Source organism: Ambystoma mexicanum, chromosome 14, assembly GCF_040938575.1.
Source record: "Ambystoma mexicanum isolate Mex_15411 chromosome 14, UKY_AmexF1_1, whole genome shotgun sequence".
Classification (NCBI taxonomy): Eukaryota; Metazoa; Chordata; class Amphibia; order Caudata; family Ambystomatidae; genus Ambystoma; species Ambystoma mexicanum.
In genome coordinates, this window is record NC_090940.1 from 224,734,307 (window position 1) to 224,752,563 (window position 18,257).

The following is an 18,257-nucleotide window of genomic DNA, read 5'->3' on the forward strand; positions in this document are numbered from 1 at the left end:
TAGCACATGGTTTCAGACTGCACCATAGATGGAGAAGGTTTGGATGTTACTACCCCGTGGGATCGGGAGTTAAAGGGGCTGTATCACGGACTCCCGTCCTTTTCCCCAGGAGATCCTCCAACATGTTGCCACCCCTAGGAGGACTATTGGTTAGTGGCTGCACCTCCGTAGCCTCATGGAAAGGGGCTCCCCTCTGGGGAGGTGACGCCATCTGAAGGATCGTCATATTTTTTTAAATTCCGAATTGGAAGGAACTTAATTTGAAATAGGCAGTTGGCCATAGCGTAACCTGTGAAGATGTGAAGACTATAAAGGCTCATTGAAAAAGTGTACTATAAATGAAGGTTAAAACTAGGTGAGCAATATATCTGTGATCATGTTTTCGCTCTAGGTAATCAATGTGAAGATGCACAGAATATATATCTTCCATTATATATAGGACCGATGAAACTAGAAACCTGCTGCATATAGAATCCTTAAAACTGGCCCAATGTTTGATCCCTGCAGAATATATTCTGATCACAATAAGATGCGACTTTTTAAAGTTTTCTTTCACAAATTGTGGAAAGTATGGAGTAGTTATTCAAGTGAGTTTAAAAAAATGTTGAACACTGGATATAATATGGGTGATTGGAGTTAAAAAATGTTTTTGTAATCATTTTTGAAAACCTGATTAAAATAAAAATAACATGTTTATGTGGAGTTACTATAGAATTAATTTTAGTTACGAGAGCACATAATATGTGTTAGCCGTTTATAGTATGTTTTCAACGCACAACTCTTTGGACTCTCCTGTACATAACGCTCAGTGGCTAAGTGAACAATTAAAACGTAAGTTATCTCCCTGAAAGTGTGACGCATATTGTCCCTCTGCAGGAACATTATGCACGTCATAAGGCACAAAGTTCGGGTAAAATTCTGCTGCAATGGTCACATTGTCCCACGCAGCACATTTGTAACTTTGCGTCTTAGTTCCCGGCATGCTTCCGAAAGAACTCCAGCACATTTTAATAAATATTGTCAGAGGATTATGGTTTTTAATGTAATTCTTCTTTGCAAAGTACAGGATATAACTCCGTCCAATTAAACACAAGACCTATGAAATGCTTTCCTTGAATGTTTTGTAAGATAAATATAGTTGTTTTCAATTTGATTTCTATTACGAAACATACCTGCCCATCAGCTGATCGAAAGTCCTTTCCATAACATTCTGGATTCCGAGACGATCGATATCCCTCATAGAGAAGTACAGGATGCCGTAGTTCTTCAGTATATAGCTGTTAATAGTAACAAAAAAAGAGCAAGCTATTCTCTCATAGATTTCCATCTACGTCTTTAAATCGATTCACTTTGTCACACTGAAATACCACACTCTAGTGAAAGCAAAGCATAGTCTCTTTGCGGATAGATGGAGGAAATCGGATGTTGTAGGTAGGCCAAGTGTTTGTGGCTGTACATTTAGCTTGTCTTTAAAAAAAAATGCCAACTGGTGCACGGTATAGAATGACCTAATACTGCATTATTCATTTATTAGACACACACACACACACACGCGCACGCGCGCGCACGCACACACACGCACACACACACCCACCCCCCCCCCCGCTAATATGGTTCTATCGATTTGGTCTGCCTCCTGCATGTATAAACCCTCACACAGGTAAATTGTGCAAAGTGAACCTATTCTGAGTTATGTACTTACTATTCTGCGGGATCGACATCTCTTAAGCCGATGTACACAATATCAGTACTCGAGAGGCAAGGCTTCGTCCAGGAAAATCCAGGAAGCACTGGCATCTGAAAGCACAGAAGAAATATATAAATGGAAGTGCTGTGGTAGACTAAGTTCCTGCAATTTGCATCAGGCAACAATCATATTCAAATGGCACAGTTAGTGCATCTCGTAGCTGCCCAGTAATGGGCAATTTTCATATTTGTAATATATTTCTCGAGGAGACAAGGGAGTTGTGTGGGAGTGCACACAAAGTACTGGCATATAAGAGGAGGCAGCCGAATCAGGAATGAAGGTTGCTAAAAGAGCTAGCAGATGCTAGCCTCCAAATTGAACGAACACAATTTGCATTAAAACAAGAAACAATATTCAATATTGTGTATATAAACAGTAATCTATTTCTTCCGTGAATTTAATCTAAAACTAAAATGAAGTGTGTTAAGGATTTGAATTAATCATAACCACTGGCATTGCTCTGGCATACAATTGCTTTTTGTTGCCTCTGGTCTTTTAGAGAGGGGGGATCTGCAATATTCAAATCAGTCTTGATCCTGCCACCTGTGGGTGCAGTCCACCCGAAATGCAAGGGAACACGAGAAACCCCAAACATGTGTTTACCTTGTTAGTCCTTGTGAGCGTGGTATGGCTTGGTTACCTATGGTGCAGCAAGCAAGGTACCCCGATCTAGGCATGCCCTCTCCCTTTATGATTTAAGGAGACCAACTAAAACCTAAAAGATAGATGGAAGGTTTTCAATCATCACTCTTTAGTAATGCAAATTTACTCTGCTGCTCCAAATTATGAACATTAACCACAATTTACTTGTGCTACTCTCCAGTTTAGGGCATACAGAATTGAGTAACTTTAAACTGCAATTATTTCTTGCTGTTTTTGTTGTTTGTGCTTTATATTTGGGCATTAGACCACCAAAGCGTGTTGTGGGAATCTGCAAGTATGATCCATGTCGCTGTTTGACATGTTCTCTGGTCTGAAATGGAAAAGCTTCCATCCGAGATCCAACAAGCATCTTGATTTTCCTGACTTTCCTCATTCACCATCCTGATTAAAAGCCTTTTAGAGTACCGTCTGAGAAAGCGACAAACTTGACAATGCTGCTGCCGCCAAAGTACTGATGCAACTGGGCGTGAGGGACCATGTCGCATCAACAATGAAAGTTATACACCCGCGGTCAGGCAGGCACAGTATTCAATTCAAGACACTCTGCACTGGTAAAAGCTTACTGTACAAACCTAAAAGGATGCTGAGATCCAACAACGCTGCCCTCTTAGTGGTGCCGCATTAAACAAGAAATGACAGGGAGGCAACTTGTTCGCAGTCTTAGCCAACAAACTGTGGAGCTTGATGCCCAAAGGAATGTACATTACAGGGCCACCTCGTGTTCCTGAAAGCTTAAGTGCTGGATGTTCACAATACCGCAGGAAAACCTGGTAAGTGTCACCTAGGCATGCACGTAAAGAGCAGTCCTGCAACCCATGGCTTGCAGCCCCTGCACAGCACATAGATTTAGCATTATATTTTAAATGTGCCTTCTATAATTCACCATAATGTTCCCATGCAAATACAACACCAATTGATCACAACTCCAAGCTAACCAATCATCCAAAACTATCAATCAAAACCTGGACCCCAGGGTTGCAGGGAAGCCTGAGGCAGCCACCAAAGCACACATGATCCCTTAGCTCTCCTGAATTTCCTGAACAGGTCTGGCTTTTAGGTTCACCTTTTACCTGAGGTAGCATAGATGCGATTCAGAATGCCTGCCCTGTTTCTGCTCTGACACAAACATTCCAAAACTAAAATCTAACTCTCAGCCTCGTACCGAGGCAAGACGATCCCCAAACAAGCACACTGCAGTGTCTTCCTCCCCCGCACCCACCATCTGCCTCACATTACTTCACCCTTAAAGTATAGCAATTGCACTCTAAGAACACCCTACCCTTTTTTTGTCCTTCATTCCACAGAAGCCAAGTACACCCCATTAATCAGACTGACGCAGGCCAGAGGAATGTCTCCAGATGGTATCAGGTAATATTATCATTATCCCCACACAATGTCGCCATATATATCGTTGCCGGAAGAGGCCGTAGGCGACATTATTTGTGGGGATAATTAAAAAAATGTGGGGGCTTCTGAGGTGTCCCCCCGCAGGTTCCATGGGTTAATATTGCGGCAAAAACAATGGCCAGACACAGAGCATAGTTTTTCTGCTCTATGTCATAAAGACAATTTGGCAACTGAAACCTTGGTCTCATCCCACAGTACACACTTCATCACCCTGCCTTAAAGAAACCCAAGTAACATTAGGGCATGAAAATGGAAGCTGATAAAATGACAGGAGACATTTTTGTCTTGCACTTGGTGTTATTTTCTTTTGAAGAAAAAAAACATCTTTGTTTCGTCAACCATTGGGGAGGGGGTGCTTTCCACCCACATCTGCCCGTACAACAATCCGTTTAGGCAGATTGGCTCCACTTTCATTCTACAACGAAAATATGACCATGTTTGGGATTGGTGGTCCTTATGCTTCCACAACACATCTTAGGGCTAATTTTCCAAGTGACTGGGGCCGAAATAAAGCTGCTAGAGAAGGGCATAAAGGTGTTACACAAATCTGAACACCTCTTTTGGTTTTTTTTACACTGCAGGACATTTTTTTGGTTTTTAAAGGCATAGAGCGGCACAGAATCGGAGTTACGTTCATGTCTCTATTTTCCCACCCACCTCTAAAACCACTTGGTTTTATGCCTGCATGATATGTTGATGCATGTGCAACCAATAGATTCCTATGGAATTTGCCTGCTGTTTAGGAGCATTCCATGGGAATCCATTGTAAATGCTGCCTGCCATGCATAAAGGGCAGGCGATATTTACACAATTTGCGCTGCGAAGTGCAAAAACAAAGGCAGGTTAGTTTTGCACTTTGCAGCGCAAATGATCAAAATTGCACGCAGGGGGGATGTTTGCACGTATGTGCAATTTACACATGTTTACAAAAATGAGCTCCCTCGTGTTGTCCTGATGAAGATGTGTTATAACTGAAACATGTACTGAGGAATCGGTGTTGTATCAACAAAAAAAAAAATAGCCAAAAGTGGGCCCTAGAGTCTGAATCAACATGCGCAGCACTGACCCTTTAGCTATAGCAGCACGATCACAGGAGGGAGAGGTGTTGCCCACACCTCTTGTATTATCATGAAAGGGTTGGACCCCCGTAATGCTTGCGCTGGTAATAAGCAAGATGGCGTTTTTCGAGTTTTTCATATACAGGATTTAATGAGTGATTTAAGTAGGTCAGTAGGTACGTTTTTTGACCCATCGGGGTCTTTCTCAAGGCAAAATTGTTTCTTGGTTGCCCATGGCTGATGGGTGCCAGGCTTGCTGATTGGACAAAAAAGAACCAACTGCAATAAAAGCTTTGCAACTTTTTCTGAAAGAAATTAACTCGTATGCAAATAACGCAAGACAAACACCTAATGTTTCCTACTATTCGTTCTGAAACCTTGGCATATGTTTGCGTGCAGCATAATTCAAACTGGGAGCGCTAATACGAACTACCCCATTTCAAACTCCTGCCCAATGTCTTGCATATATTAGATCGTGCATCCCAATGCTGAATTATGTAGAAACAACTCTATTTGGCACTGTAACCACTGTGTTCACTGTGCTCACTGTGCAGCCTTCTAACGGCCTCGGGTACTGTCACATTAACCCATAGCAAGTGCATACAAATGCCAAAGTGATTTACATGCAGGCTACAAAGTTTGAATGAATGATTTCTTAATATATGGCTATTCCTTCATTGGACGCCATGTACACCTTGCTAATCACAGTTTGGTTTTAACAGTAGGCATTGAATGCAGGTGGATCGCTGCTACGATACAAGGCATCAATTAATTGAAATGTAGGAATCGTGAGTCTTAACCGGCGTGCTGAAATAGTGGGCCTGATTTACAGAAGCGTTTTCAATGGGAACTACCCGTAATGAAAGGCTTTCTATGCCCGGCCCAGTTAGAGATACGAGCTGCCCCGTCTTAACTCGTCTGCAATGCAGCGAAACGATTGCTTCCTCTCACCGTCGTTTGCTTATAATTGGAATCGTGCCAGTTTACATTGTTTAGTGACAGCCGAATTCCTGGCAGATAACAGAATTGCATAATGTCCAAACATGCGACGAAGTACACGTTGCAGGGATATAAATGAAGGACTCACACGAAAGAGCCCTTTTTGACAAAACATGTTTGTGAGCGCTTGGTTTCTGTCGACGCTCCCCCTTTAGCCTCTCTTGGCAGGCTGCCACCGCGACATTTCCCGGAGGGCTTGCATTGTGTGCTAACTTCGATGGAGAGTCCAGACAGGAACAGCCAATCGGAAGGGCTACAAGGGACCTGCCCCTGCCAGGCCTCCCATCTCGCTGACATGGGAGACACGGGAGCTAAATTTAAACTGGTAGGTGAGGGAACGGCCATCCACCCTACCTTATCTTGGAGTTCTCGCAACAGAAACGATACTGGTTGACCATGGAGATTTCCAGAAGGCGATGTGAGAGGGGTGTTGATGTCTGCGTGCGCGTCCACCCAGATCACGCAAAGGTCGGAACACTGCTGGGCATGGCCGGTGATGGAGCCAAGTGCAAGGCTAAAAGATAGAAATTGCGCAGTTAGTTGACTTTATCAAGAGCACACATGCAGTACAAGAGTACACTGTTGTATCTTGCTAATGAGACCAACCAGCTTTTGGTAATGTGTTCACAACAAATACATTCAAAATGTGCCATTTTCAAACATGATGCGACATAGCTGAAATTAATGCTAACAAGGCGCAGAATGTTGTACTTTTCCCATCTACCACTCATGTTAGTTCATAGGGTGACAATTTTTGGTGGGTGATACCATTTAATGGCCAAACTGTGTTGGTAAAGGCTTGTTTTAATCAGGAAGCATACAAAAGACGCGCAGTACAATTGTGTACACTTCTCTTTAGTATTTTACACAAGCATAATGTTGCAAAAAATGTATAGATATGTGCCGCAATATTTATTTTGTCATGTCTTTCCTCCAAAGTTTGAAGGAAAAAAATACGTTTTCCAGTGAGGTACAGCGAGGTCTGATTATTATTCTTACAAATGGCGAATTCTGTTAATTTCAAGCTGTTCACCCCCTCATCAAACTACAAAATAAAAGGCATAGGTTTTAGGAAAGAAAGTACATACCCTTTTCAATGTCCGCGTTTTGTTCTCTCTTTCCTTTTTCCAAATTGTTGCGGCTTAGACAATCTTTGTAGCAAAAAACATAGCCAAAAATCTGGGCCATATAGCTCAATAAGTTAAATGCTTGGTTTGCTTAGGAGATGGATGTGAATCTGCTGTCAAAGGTTCCAATCAGGGCAAGGTTGACTAAGCCCTTCATCGGCCCAAGGTAGTTCATTTGTTTACGATTAAATTGGGTACTAACACCTAACGTTATAGGGCTTTGAAGTGCTAGGAATCTGGCATGAAGCGCTATATACAAACGTGTCATCATTATCCCATGCACTATTCCATTGAAGGCTTTCAGTGCAACAGAGCCACATGAAGACGTCTGTCTCTGCTAATGGAATACAGTTCGTGTTGAGGTGAAATGACCAGTCCACATTTGGTAGAAGTCCTCTCTCCCAACATATCCTAATAGGTGTCCCTGTGAGCAGTGGAAGACAACCCAACGATCAGGAAACACATTTTCATGGACACAGAGCAACTTTTATCCAAGTAAGACAGGGGATTTGCTTAGGCTTTCTAAACAGGTCATTCTGCCAACATCTGTTGCTATCTCTGAGATGTGCCACTTGATATTGTGTCCCAGAATATATTTAATTCCTTTAGAAATGGGACTCCTCTGGACAAGGAGAGTTGGCATGTGTTGTTCCCAGTCCAAAGTTGGAGATATTCATTACAGTGGAGTTTGGGCTCTTCAAGCTGCTGTGTTGGCTCGGGATATAAAAAACATCAGGTTCTTCACAACAGTTCCTTTCATCGCTACTAAATCCATATCAGTCTCACATTTCAAAACATTTGGTTCTTTGATTGGGGTACCTAAATTTCACCGAATCCAATTTCACCCAATGTGAAATCTTTGGATTTTCTTTCTTTGAATTTGGTTGGCTAAGTTGGCAAATTTTAAAACATAGATGGGGTGGGGGTAATGGGCTAGGATAAGGTAACGGGCAAGGGGGTCTCCCCGCGCATAATCAAAAAATAATTGAAAATAAAATTCTAAGATTTCACGTTTAGATGAAGTAAATTCGGTGAAATCACGGACATCCTCTTGGATTCTCCTCAAGTTCGAGGCAGGGACTTCAAGATCATTCGAGCCTGCCTCTAACTCTGAATAGAAGACTCTTGGCATTTTCTGACCATCTTTCGGATTACATCATTGATTTGAGGTTCGTCTGGGCCCTCCTTACACTTTAGCCTTCTGCGTTCCAATGACCAAAATATGTTGCATGTCCAAGGGGTTCAACTTTGTGGAAATAGGTAACGATTTTCTGTCATAGTTCGTAGACAGTGGAATGAACTAGTTTTGCGCATTTGCACTAATTCTCCTATTGCATTAAACTGAGTCCTGAACGTCTGTTTATTTTGAGGTCACCTGATTAGGATGTGGGTCTTTCTAGTTGCTCTTCAGTTGGTAATGGTCATTACTTAGAATACCCTGAAACAATCAATGACATACAAGATAATACTTACCTATGGTCACCTCCAAGTGTTACACATGTGTGTCCCGCACCGACTGCACTGCTCACTGCACTGGACAGTACTTGACTGGCTAATCCCACTGTACGGGGATTCTTGACAGAAATGTTGTACATCTCATCATTGGGAATTTGCGTGAAACTCAGATCTCCAAAGTCGTACACACTGCAACCTAAAAAGAAACCAGAACATAATTCATACATAGGACATTCATACACACCTTTTTCCTCTTGCAATGTACAGAATCCAGTTAGTTTAGTTAGGCAGCAAATGTAACCAAACTCCTAACTGAACGTAGACGCACATCAGGATAGGCCTAGCCACTCGGCCAGTCTACCTGTCTTTTCTAAATGCGCTACTCTTATTTGAACTCACTTTTACTACCTATGTCCTTCTGCAGTGGTATGCCCTCGAGGTAGTGCACAAAGGTTGCATACACATATTCATTAGGATACCAAACTCCTGACATAATACTTTTTAGATTCATACAGAAATTCACATGAGAGTTGCAATACCAGCGGCATGGTAGTCTTTGTAAACAACAGGTATTTTTAAAGTGAATTGGCTATTCAAGCTATTTCTGCGAGTCAGTTAGAATACCAACCATAACAGTGTACTCACCTTTCAGTAATAACCACACGTCCGGTAACAGAAACACAGAGAGCGTGTCTCTGTTTGTAAAATCAATGGCATAACGTGCCACTTTGGTGAGGGAACTACATTTTCAAATTGTCTTCAAGAGAAGAACAGGCGGTGAGGGACACATACTCACACTAACTTCATAGGAAGACACAGATGAAAACATACTGAAACTGGCTTTAAAAAAAGGCACATCATGTTCGATCTCCCAGCACAAGTGGGTGTATGGGGCCTTGAAAGTAGCACTCAAGCAGATTCTAAGGCACAAGTGAAGAGTGTAGAGACCGCAACAGGTTGACTGGATTTAAGGCCTCATCTCTACAAGCAATAGAGGTTTCCTTAAAGCAGAAGGACAGATTCGAAGAATCTAAATGGATATGGTCGGATTTTAATGATTTATGCATGTCAGATGTGATGGATTTCTGCATTTTGGTGATGTTAATCAGTGTAAATATTTTCCTTTGAACTATGTTGCCTTATAAGGCTGTCCCCCACCCCTCGTTTTCTTTCCCTATTATTTATTTTCTCACTGCTGCCCTTCCCATTTCGGATCTCTGTTTTATATGTATTTCTAGTTTTGTAATTGTAATGGAGGAGTTCATCTGCGCCAGCAACAGAATACTCGTTAAACGGGGTGTGTCGCTTAATCCTCTAGAACTTTTAATAAATGTCAAAGAGATTGCTTGTGGATTTGCTATTTCGCTTTATTGCACAACTATTCGGTATTCATAGCTAGTAGTTCCAATCCTCAGTGTTCCATAAGTTTGTTGATGATAGACAGAACATAAACATCAATAATTTAAACAAGATCAATATATTCGCAATTTCCTTTGCTAGTCAAATTTTTCCATAAGATATTCACAAAAATTGTACAACTCATAAACGTTGAAGCTTAAGGTTCCATTTCTCCATAGATTGTATGGTTTTTTTCAAAAGATTTCTTTCCGCAAAAAATGTTTGTGTTCTCTCTATTTCTCTCTACGTGTGTTTTGCCACATTATTAATATGGCTTCAGGAGAGAACATTTTGGGTCAATGCATCTTTTTTTTAACAATAGTTTGTTTATCCTTGAGTTGCTGTTGTGATATAGCAGGCTTTTGTTGAATTTCATTTAGGGGTCTGATAGCCCTGTAAGTTGATGGACTGGATGAGATTTTCCAGTCTAAGCGGGATCCTAGGACACCAAATCTGCATGGAATCTCTTTGACATTTATTAAAAGTTCTAGAGGATTAAGCCAAACACCCAGTTTAATGAGTATTCTGTTGCTGGCGTAGATGAACGGCTCCATTACAATTACAGTTCACAAAGGCAATGGGCAGGCACAATATTATGGGCTGGATCTTTGCGACAGCAGGTACTGAAATAATTGAAGTATAATTCGCTATAAGTTTGACAGATGACTGCAATCGCTGTATTTTTAGTTTTGGTAGTGTTGGGTTGGTTTTAGGGTTGAGACAGATTCTTGCATTGGAGGTCCATTGATGTTTTATTCTCTTAAACACCTAATGTTTTGAGGAAAAAAGTGCATAAGGCTGTCAAACAGTTTGTGTAGATCCCACTTTCCTGCATGAAAACTCCATAAAGATTCAACTTGTACCTGCTGAGTAACAAGTGAAAACAGCGAATGTCAAATGGCACAGAAGAACATACTCATTTGGCTTTCAAGTGCCCTTTGGCAAAATTGTAGCCACTTGATCTTGAGATTTAGATGAATCCTTCATGGTTGCTTGTATTATCGGTAACTAACCTCAGGCCTCCTGACCCAGCTCCTCACACCCAACATCAGAACCTGTATATCTCTCCTTTTAGGACTTTATTATAAGTATGTTGAATTGGTAAAAATATGCCATTTTACTACTGCATATTTTTAGAATACTACCTAATTATGAGTTGGCCTGGGGTTTATAGAGAGCATTGCATCTGGTAATTAACCTGTATTTTCCGTATGAGGTGCGTTCTAAGTATCCCAAACCATAATTGGGTAGTATTCTAAAAAGAGGAGGTAATTAAAATACACGTTTTACTGTTTCCACCATACTCATTGTGAGGGCTTTAGAGAGAAGATCCAATTCCTTTTGAAAATGCTAAGAATTGCCAGTGACCAATGGCAGGAAATATCAAACCCACATTTGTCTCACCCATGAAGCAATAGCGAACAACCTGTTAAAGCAGTCGATTTGAAATTGTGGACTTCAGAATAGCATTTCACATTGCCAACAGAACTAAGCGGTCGGCTGTTGTGGGATGCATGTGTTTCAAAAGTCCCTTCATTAAAATGCTTTGTCAGTTCTTCACTATCCTGCGTGTACCCCTGCGATTTGGACCAGTGGGAGAATGACTGTATCTGAACCATTCCAATCATGACATGGAGTCTTCGAGAGTTGTTTACTTTGCTTGCCACCTTTCTGCGGATTTAATGATGTAACCATCAACAAGATGAATTCCATATTATGGAAATATAGTTTTGATGCACCCTGGTTGGTAAAAGGGGCGCATCGGTTCTCCTTTATAAGAATTATGTTATTGACTGCATGAACTGAAACACACTGAGTTGGGAAAAGGCACAAACAAATGGATTTCTCACTACCTTTAAATTAAAATCCAGAGCAAAGGCTTTACTGTTAATGTTAAGAGAATATAAAGAAAACTCAAATCGCAGTAACTGCATATGCTTGTGAACTATGCAGATGTAAAATAAAAAAAATCCTGTCTCATAACAAAGTAGAAATAAACCGAATGTTGATGGGAATCAACCGAACAGCACTTTTGCTGTTATTTAATTTATAATGTAATCAACCAATTTAGACTTGGGAATCTGTGAATGCATCTGGAATGACATAAAAGCAGAATTCACACAATTAAAAATTGGAGATATACTTGATAGGTGACTAGCGAAAAGCATTCCTTAAAGATGAGCTTTTGTAGTTAGAAGAACAAGTTACTTCTTACCTGGTAACGTTCTTTCGATGGGATGTTCCTCCGACGTATTCCTTATCTATGATATTTGTATCTCCAGCTTGCTGGCCTCGGAATTTTTTTTTCCCAGTAGAGGGCGCTGTGCGTCGACGTCCGTCGAGTAGGTGTTCCTCGACAGCCACCGTATCGACGCTGACGTCATCATGCCTATAAATGGCCACGCACAGCGTCCGTTGCTCAGTTCCGTTTTGTAGAGTAAGGTAGTTATTGCATGAATGGTTACTACCCTTGAAGGAGCGTAAGCTGCAACCACAAGGGAAATGTTACTGCGGGGATGGATGGGAGGGGCGATAAGGAATACGTCGGAGGAACATCCCATCGAAAGAACGTTACCAGGTAAGAAGTAACTTGTTCTTCGAAGGGATTGTGTCCTCCGACGTATTCCTTATCTATGATAGACTCCCATAGCAGTGGTATGTGATTGGAGGCGGGAGTAAGAGATGCCATATTACTCTTTAAGAATGAACAGAGTGTAACACAGCTTTGCCAAATCTAGTCTCTTGACTAGAGGAGGAATCCAGGCTATAAAATTTGGTAAAGGTATGTGCGGACGACCATGTGGCAGCCGCACATATGTCTCTAATTGGTACCCCTCTTTGAAGAGCTGAGGAGGCTGCGATACCCCTGGTCGAATGAGCCCTTAGATTTTGAGGGGGCTCTTTCCCAGCCAGTTTGTAGCATTCCAGAATGGCTAAAATAATCCATCTGGAGATGGTTTGTTTGGTTATTGGTAATCCCAATTTATGTCCTGCGTAACCTACGAAGAGTTGGTCTGCTTGTCTAATTTTAGCAAGTCTACTGATATAAAAACTTAAGGCTCGCTTAGGGTCCAGCCTGTGTAGTCTCTCTTCCTCTTTCCCCGGATGGAGAGGAGGATAGAATGAAGGTAAAGTAATCTTCTGAGTAATGTGAAATTCAGAAACGACCTTTGGGAGGAAGTTAGGCTTCACCTGTAGAACGACTTTGTTCTTGTGAAAAATTGTATGAGGAGGTTTACAAGATAGGGCTTGTATCTCGCTAACCCTTCTAGCAGATGTTAATGCTACCAATAAAACAGTTTTGAGGGTGAGAAACTTCAATTAATAAGAGTGGAGTGGTTCAAAAGGAGCATCCTTTAGGAAGTTTAAAACTAGATTTAAGTCCCATAAGGGAACTTGGAATGGTCTTGGAGGGTAAACATTAGTTAGACCTTTCAGGTATTGTATTACCAATGGAATTTTGAAATACGATGGCTCCTCTGCAGTGCGCTTAAAGATCGATAGCGCTGCGAGATAGCCCTTAATAGTGCCAACTTGAAGGCCTGAATTTGCCAAATAAAGTAAGAAGGATAACACCGCAGGTGTACCACATGAAAAGGGTTCGATATTCTTGTCTCGGCACCAGCTGCAAAATTTATTCCAACGGCAGCGGTATAGAGTTTTAGTTGCTGGCCTTCTGGCCGAAAGCAACACCTCCATGACGTCATCTGGAAGGTCCCAATCCTTGTACCTCAACCTTTCAGATACCAAGCGTGAAGGTTGAGGGTCTTGATGGCTGGATGGAGAACCTGACCTCCCTTCTGTGAGAGAAGATCCTCTCTGTACGGTAGACAAATTGGAGGGCAGATGGACATGTCCAGAAGGTCCGGGTACCACGTTCTCCTGGCCCAATCCGGGGCAATTAGGATCATGGTCTTCCGAAACCTTCTCAACCTCCTGATCATTTGAGGAATGACAGGGACTGGAGGAAACGCATACAGAAGTGGGAACTCCCAGTCCACTACGAACGCGTCTTCTAGAGCTCCTCTCGGGGGAAATTCCCTTGAGCAAAATCTGTCGCACTTCCTGTTGATACTGGTGGCGAACAGATCCACTTGAGGGGTTCCCCAAAGGGCGAAGATCTCTTGAAGGACTCCCTGAGCTATCTCCCACTATTGGGAGACTGTGTTCTGCCTGCTCAGAGAGTCCGCTGTCAAATTCTTCTCTCCGGCTAGATGAATTGCCGATAGAGAGATTCCTTCCTGAATTGCCCAAAACCAGAGCTGCATCGCCTCTCTGCACAGTGGCAGTGACCCTACGCCTCCTCTTTTGTTGAGGTAGTGCATGGCCACTGCATTGTCCGTCATTATCAGGACGTTTCTCCCCCGTACAGACGTCAGAAAAGCCTTCAGTGCCAGTCTGATGGCTCTCAGCTCCAACAGGTTGATGTGTAGTCTGGACTCCGATGGAGACCAACGACCGCTGATGGCCAGGTCATTGGCATGGGCTCCCCACCCCGTGAGTGAGGCGTCTGTGACTACTGTTATCTCCGGCCATGGTTGCCAAAACAGTTCTCCTTTCAAGATGTTCTCTGGAGAGGCCCACCATTGAAGGTCGTGGGCTACCTTGTCCGGAATCCGGAGGAGATCTGTCATCCTCCCTGAGAATTGTGACCACTGAGTCCTCAGTGCCCACTGAAGGGATCTCATTCTCAGGCGAGCCTCTGGCACAAGGGATATGCAGGATGCCATGAGGCCTAGCAACCTCAAAAAGTCGTAGGCTGGGAGACGTTGGGCATTTTGAAACCTGGTGACCATCTGCAGAATATCTTGAGCCCTCACCTCTGGTGGCGAGGCTTTTCCCAGGGACGTGTCCAGGACTGCTCCAATGAACTGGAGTCTCTGTGATTGTATCATCTGTGATTTCTTTAAATTGAGGGAGAAGCCCAGCTTGTGAAGGAAGTGGCAGACATAATCTAGTTGGATCCGAGCTTGTTCCGAAGAAGCTGCTCTGATCAACCAATCGTCCAGGTAGGGGTAGACGTGAATCCCTTCCCTCCTTAGACTTGCAGCCACAACCAACATTAGCTTGGTGAAGACCCGTGGGGCGGAGGTCAGCCCAAATGGCAGAACTCAAAATTGATAATGAGAGTTGCCAATTGCGAACCTCAGGTACTTCCTGTGCTTGGGATGGATTGGCACATGGAAATAAGCATCCTGAAGGTCCAGAGATACCAACCAGTCCTGAAGCTGGAGGGCCTGAAGGATCTGAGAGAGAGTTACCATCTTGAACTTGTCCTTCCTGAGGAACTTGTTCAATTCTCGTAAGTCCAGGATGGGTCTCAGTCCTCCGTCTTTCTTTGGTATGAGAAAGTAGGGGGAGTACCAGCCCTTGTTCCTGTCCGCTACAGGTACCGGTTCTATGGCACCTTTCTCTAGCAGGTCTACAATTTCCTGCAAGAGGAGCGGATCCGGCACTTTCAGCGAGCTGTTCCCCGGTGGATGGCTCCGAGGGATGCGTAGAAAAGGCAGGCAGTAACCTTGGGCAACTGTCTCCAATGCCCAAGCATCTGACGTAATAGCCAGCCATTCCGTCAGATGGTGAGTTAACCTGCCCCCTACAGGTGTCTTGTGATGGGAGACCTCAGAGTGGTTTGGGAGCGGCTGATGCAGTTGCCGAAGGTAAAGCGGCTCCTGCTGATGCTGCTTTCTTTCCTTTACCCCGTCCACAACGGGTAAATTTTCCTTGGCCTCTTTGAGCCGGCCGTCCTCTGCCTCTTCCATATGAGGAATAATAGCGAAAGGACCTTCCTCTCCAAGAGGATGCTGAGGGACGAAAATTAGTTTGGCGGATTGCAGCTCCTAGTGACTTTGCTGCTGCTTTAGATGTTTGCAGTTTTTCCAAACTGTCATCCACCTTTTTACCAAACAGGGAAGAGCCGTCAAAGGGCATATTTAAAAGTCTGGCCTGTACGTCAGAAGCAAAGCCGGACTTTCTCAACCACGCATGCCTGCGGATTGTGGTACTTGCCGCCATGGCCCAGCTGATACTGTCAGCAGAATCAATGCCAGTTTGAAGGGACTCACACATTGCATCTTTACCATCTCTGATGATATTTAAAAATGCGTCCCTTTCTTCTCCTTCCTGGAGGCAGTCAGCCGCTGATGAAGCACACTCCCAAAGTCGCATTAATAGATTTTAAAGCCATGCTACAGGCCGAGAAGACTTTCTTAGCCATGGCATCATATTTTTTTATCATCCCTATCCTGTGGAGCAGTGTGGTATGCAGATGTACTGCCTGATGAAGTTGCAGCCTGGACCACCAGACTCTCTGGAGTAGGGTGCTTAGATAGGTATTCAGGGTCAGCAGCAGATACCCTATATTTCGCTGAAAACTTCTTGTTAACCGCAGGGACAACTTCAGGAGTTTCCCATTTAGTTAAAATGTTTCTTTGTAAAGCAGAATGAAAGGGAACCACAGGATCCTCCTGTGGACCTTTATCCAGAATATCTGTGAGGTCATCCTGTTGAAAAACAGGTGAAGGCGCAGACCAACACATGAACTCCATAATTCTTGACATTAGGGTTCTATAAGGGGTTTCAGCATGTTCCCCTGGGTCTGGTTTGACAAATTCCACTTCTGGGGAAGTGTCTAGGCCACTTGCTTCCTGTAATGCATCCTGAAGGTCTTTCAACCTTCTTTCCTCAGAGGCAAAAGTCTCTGGTTCAGGTGATGTGGTCCTCTCCAGCCCAAAAGGCCTTTCTTGATCAGAATCTTCCCTTTCTTCATAAATTGAAGTTAAGGGGGGAGGCTCTGGCCTGTGAAATGGTATAAAACCCATCTCTAAAGCAGAGGGAGCCATCATCAGTGGCCTTGAAAAGGTTGATGTCGTCGACGCCGACGCCGAAAAATCCTCAAAGGTGCCGACAAAGGCGTCGAGAAAACTGGAAGAGGCCTCGAAGAACTCGAGAGGATTGGAATCCTACTCGAGGATGTCGACGACGTTCTCGACGTCGTGTCGGAGGCTCTCGGTGTAACCGTTGGCTGTGGAGTAGCCGTGGGTTTTTCTTTTATCAGCGTCGATGTCGACTCGATCGACGGATGCGTCGAAGAACCCTTCGATAACAGCGTCGATGGCGCCGATCTATGCTTCGAAGGGGCTTTCGACGATGGCGTCGAAGATGCTTTATTTCCCGATGGCTCATGGCGCTTTCGGGTCGACTCTTTCGCCGGGTGCTTCGACTTGCGGCGTTTAGATTTTTTGGGCTTTTCACCCGGGGTATCGCCCTCAGCTGACTTCGAGGGGGTCGAGGCCGCTTTCTCGAAGACGCTTAACATCTTTTTTCTGAATTCCTCCCACTCAGCATGAGAGCTGTATTTTGTGGGGCAGTTTACTCTTTCAGGGGAACTAGAAGACGGCGACAAAGGAGATCTTGTACGTCTCTTTTTCGAGTGTCTAGACCTCGACGAGTGGTGGGAGCCACTTCGAGACCTAGACCGAGAATGCTTTCGACGGTGAGGAGACGAATGTCTCGACTCTACCGCGGAAACTTTCGAGGAAGTTAAAACTGACTTACCTCTCTCGAGCTTCCTCTTACGCTCCTTCAAGGCTTTCGCCGTCATGGATAGGCATTCCTCACACTCCGAACACTGGTGTTCGATTCCCAGACACCACAAACAGATCCTGTGAGGATCCGTCAACGACATTTTCTTCCCACAGTCTCGGCATTTTTTGAAACCGGACTGAGGAGTCGTCGGGTCGGAGGAGGAAGCCATCGAGTAAGAGTTGGTTTTCTCGAGGAAATATGAATATATTTCGACTGACTAACTGAGCAACGGTATTCCGAGGTACACGAAGCGCAGAAAAATGGAACTGAGCAACGGACGCTGCGCGTGGCCATTTATAGGCATGATGACGTCAGCGTCGATACGGTGGCTGTCGAGGAACACCTACTCGACGGACGTCGACGCACAGCGCCATCTACTGGGGAAAAAAAAATTCCAAGGCCAGCAAGCTGGAGATACAAATATCATAGATAAGGAATACGTCGGAGGACACAATCCCTGCGAAATATATTATTGGTTGAACAATGCTGGATAGCATGAGTGAATGCCAAAATTAATATTAAGACCACGTACATTCGTACAAAAGGATTTATTACTAAACTAAAACCGTGAGCACAGAAAAAAAACTTCGTCTATGGCTTATCTCCGATTTCAAAATCATGACAGAACGGCTATGTAATAAGTTACTTTAAAGCATGGGTGCACAACTAATTTTACCAGAGGGCCGAATGTACCTTACAAGCTGTCTACCGGGGGCCGGATTATGTGTCTGTGGTAGCCGGGAGGGTCGTGTCATGAATTTACGACCCCCCCTAGACATTTTTAGATCCTTTGGCACAGTTTAAAAATATTACAGT

The 18,257-nt window shown here is 43.6% G+C and overlaps 1 protein-coding gene across 1 annotated transcript in view; it reads right to left on the minus strand.

The window, feature by feature from the left end:
• ARG2 (arginase 2) overlaps window positions 1-18,257 on the minus strand; it is an 89,122-nt gene that overhangs the window by 25,841 nt on the left and 45,024 nt on the right. The window contains exons 3-6 of the mRNA XM_069638986.1: window positions 8,475-8,652; window positions 6,229-6,388; window positions 1,703-1,797; window positions 1,173-1,277 (exon numbers count right to left, since the gene is read on the minus strand). Coding sequence (XP_069495087.1) covers window positions 1,173-1,277; window positions 1,703-1,797; window positions 6,229-6,388; window positions 8,475-8,652 — 538 coding nt within the window. The remainder of the gene's footprint in view (window positions 1-1,172; window positions 1,278-1,702; window positions 1,798-6,228; window positions 6,389-8,474; window positions 8,653-18,257) is intronic.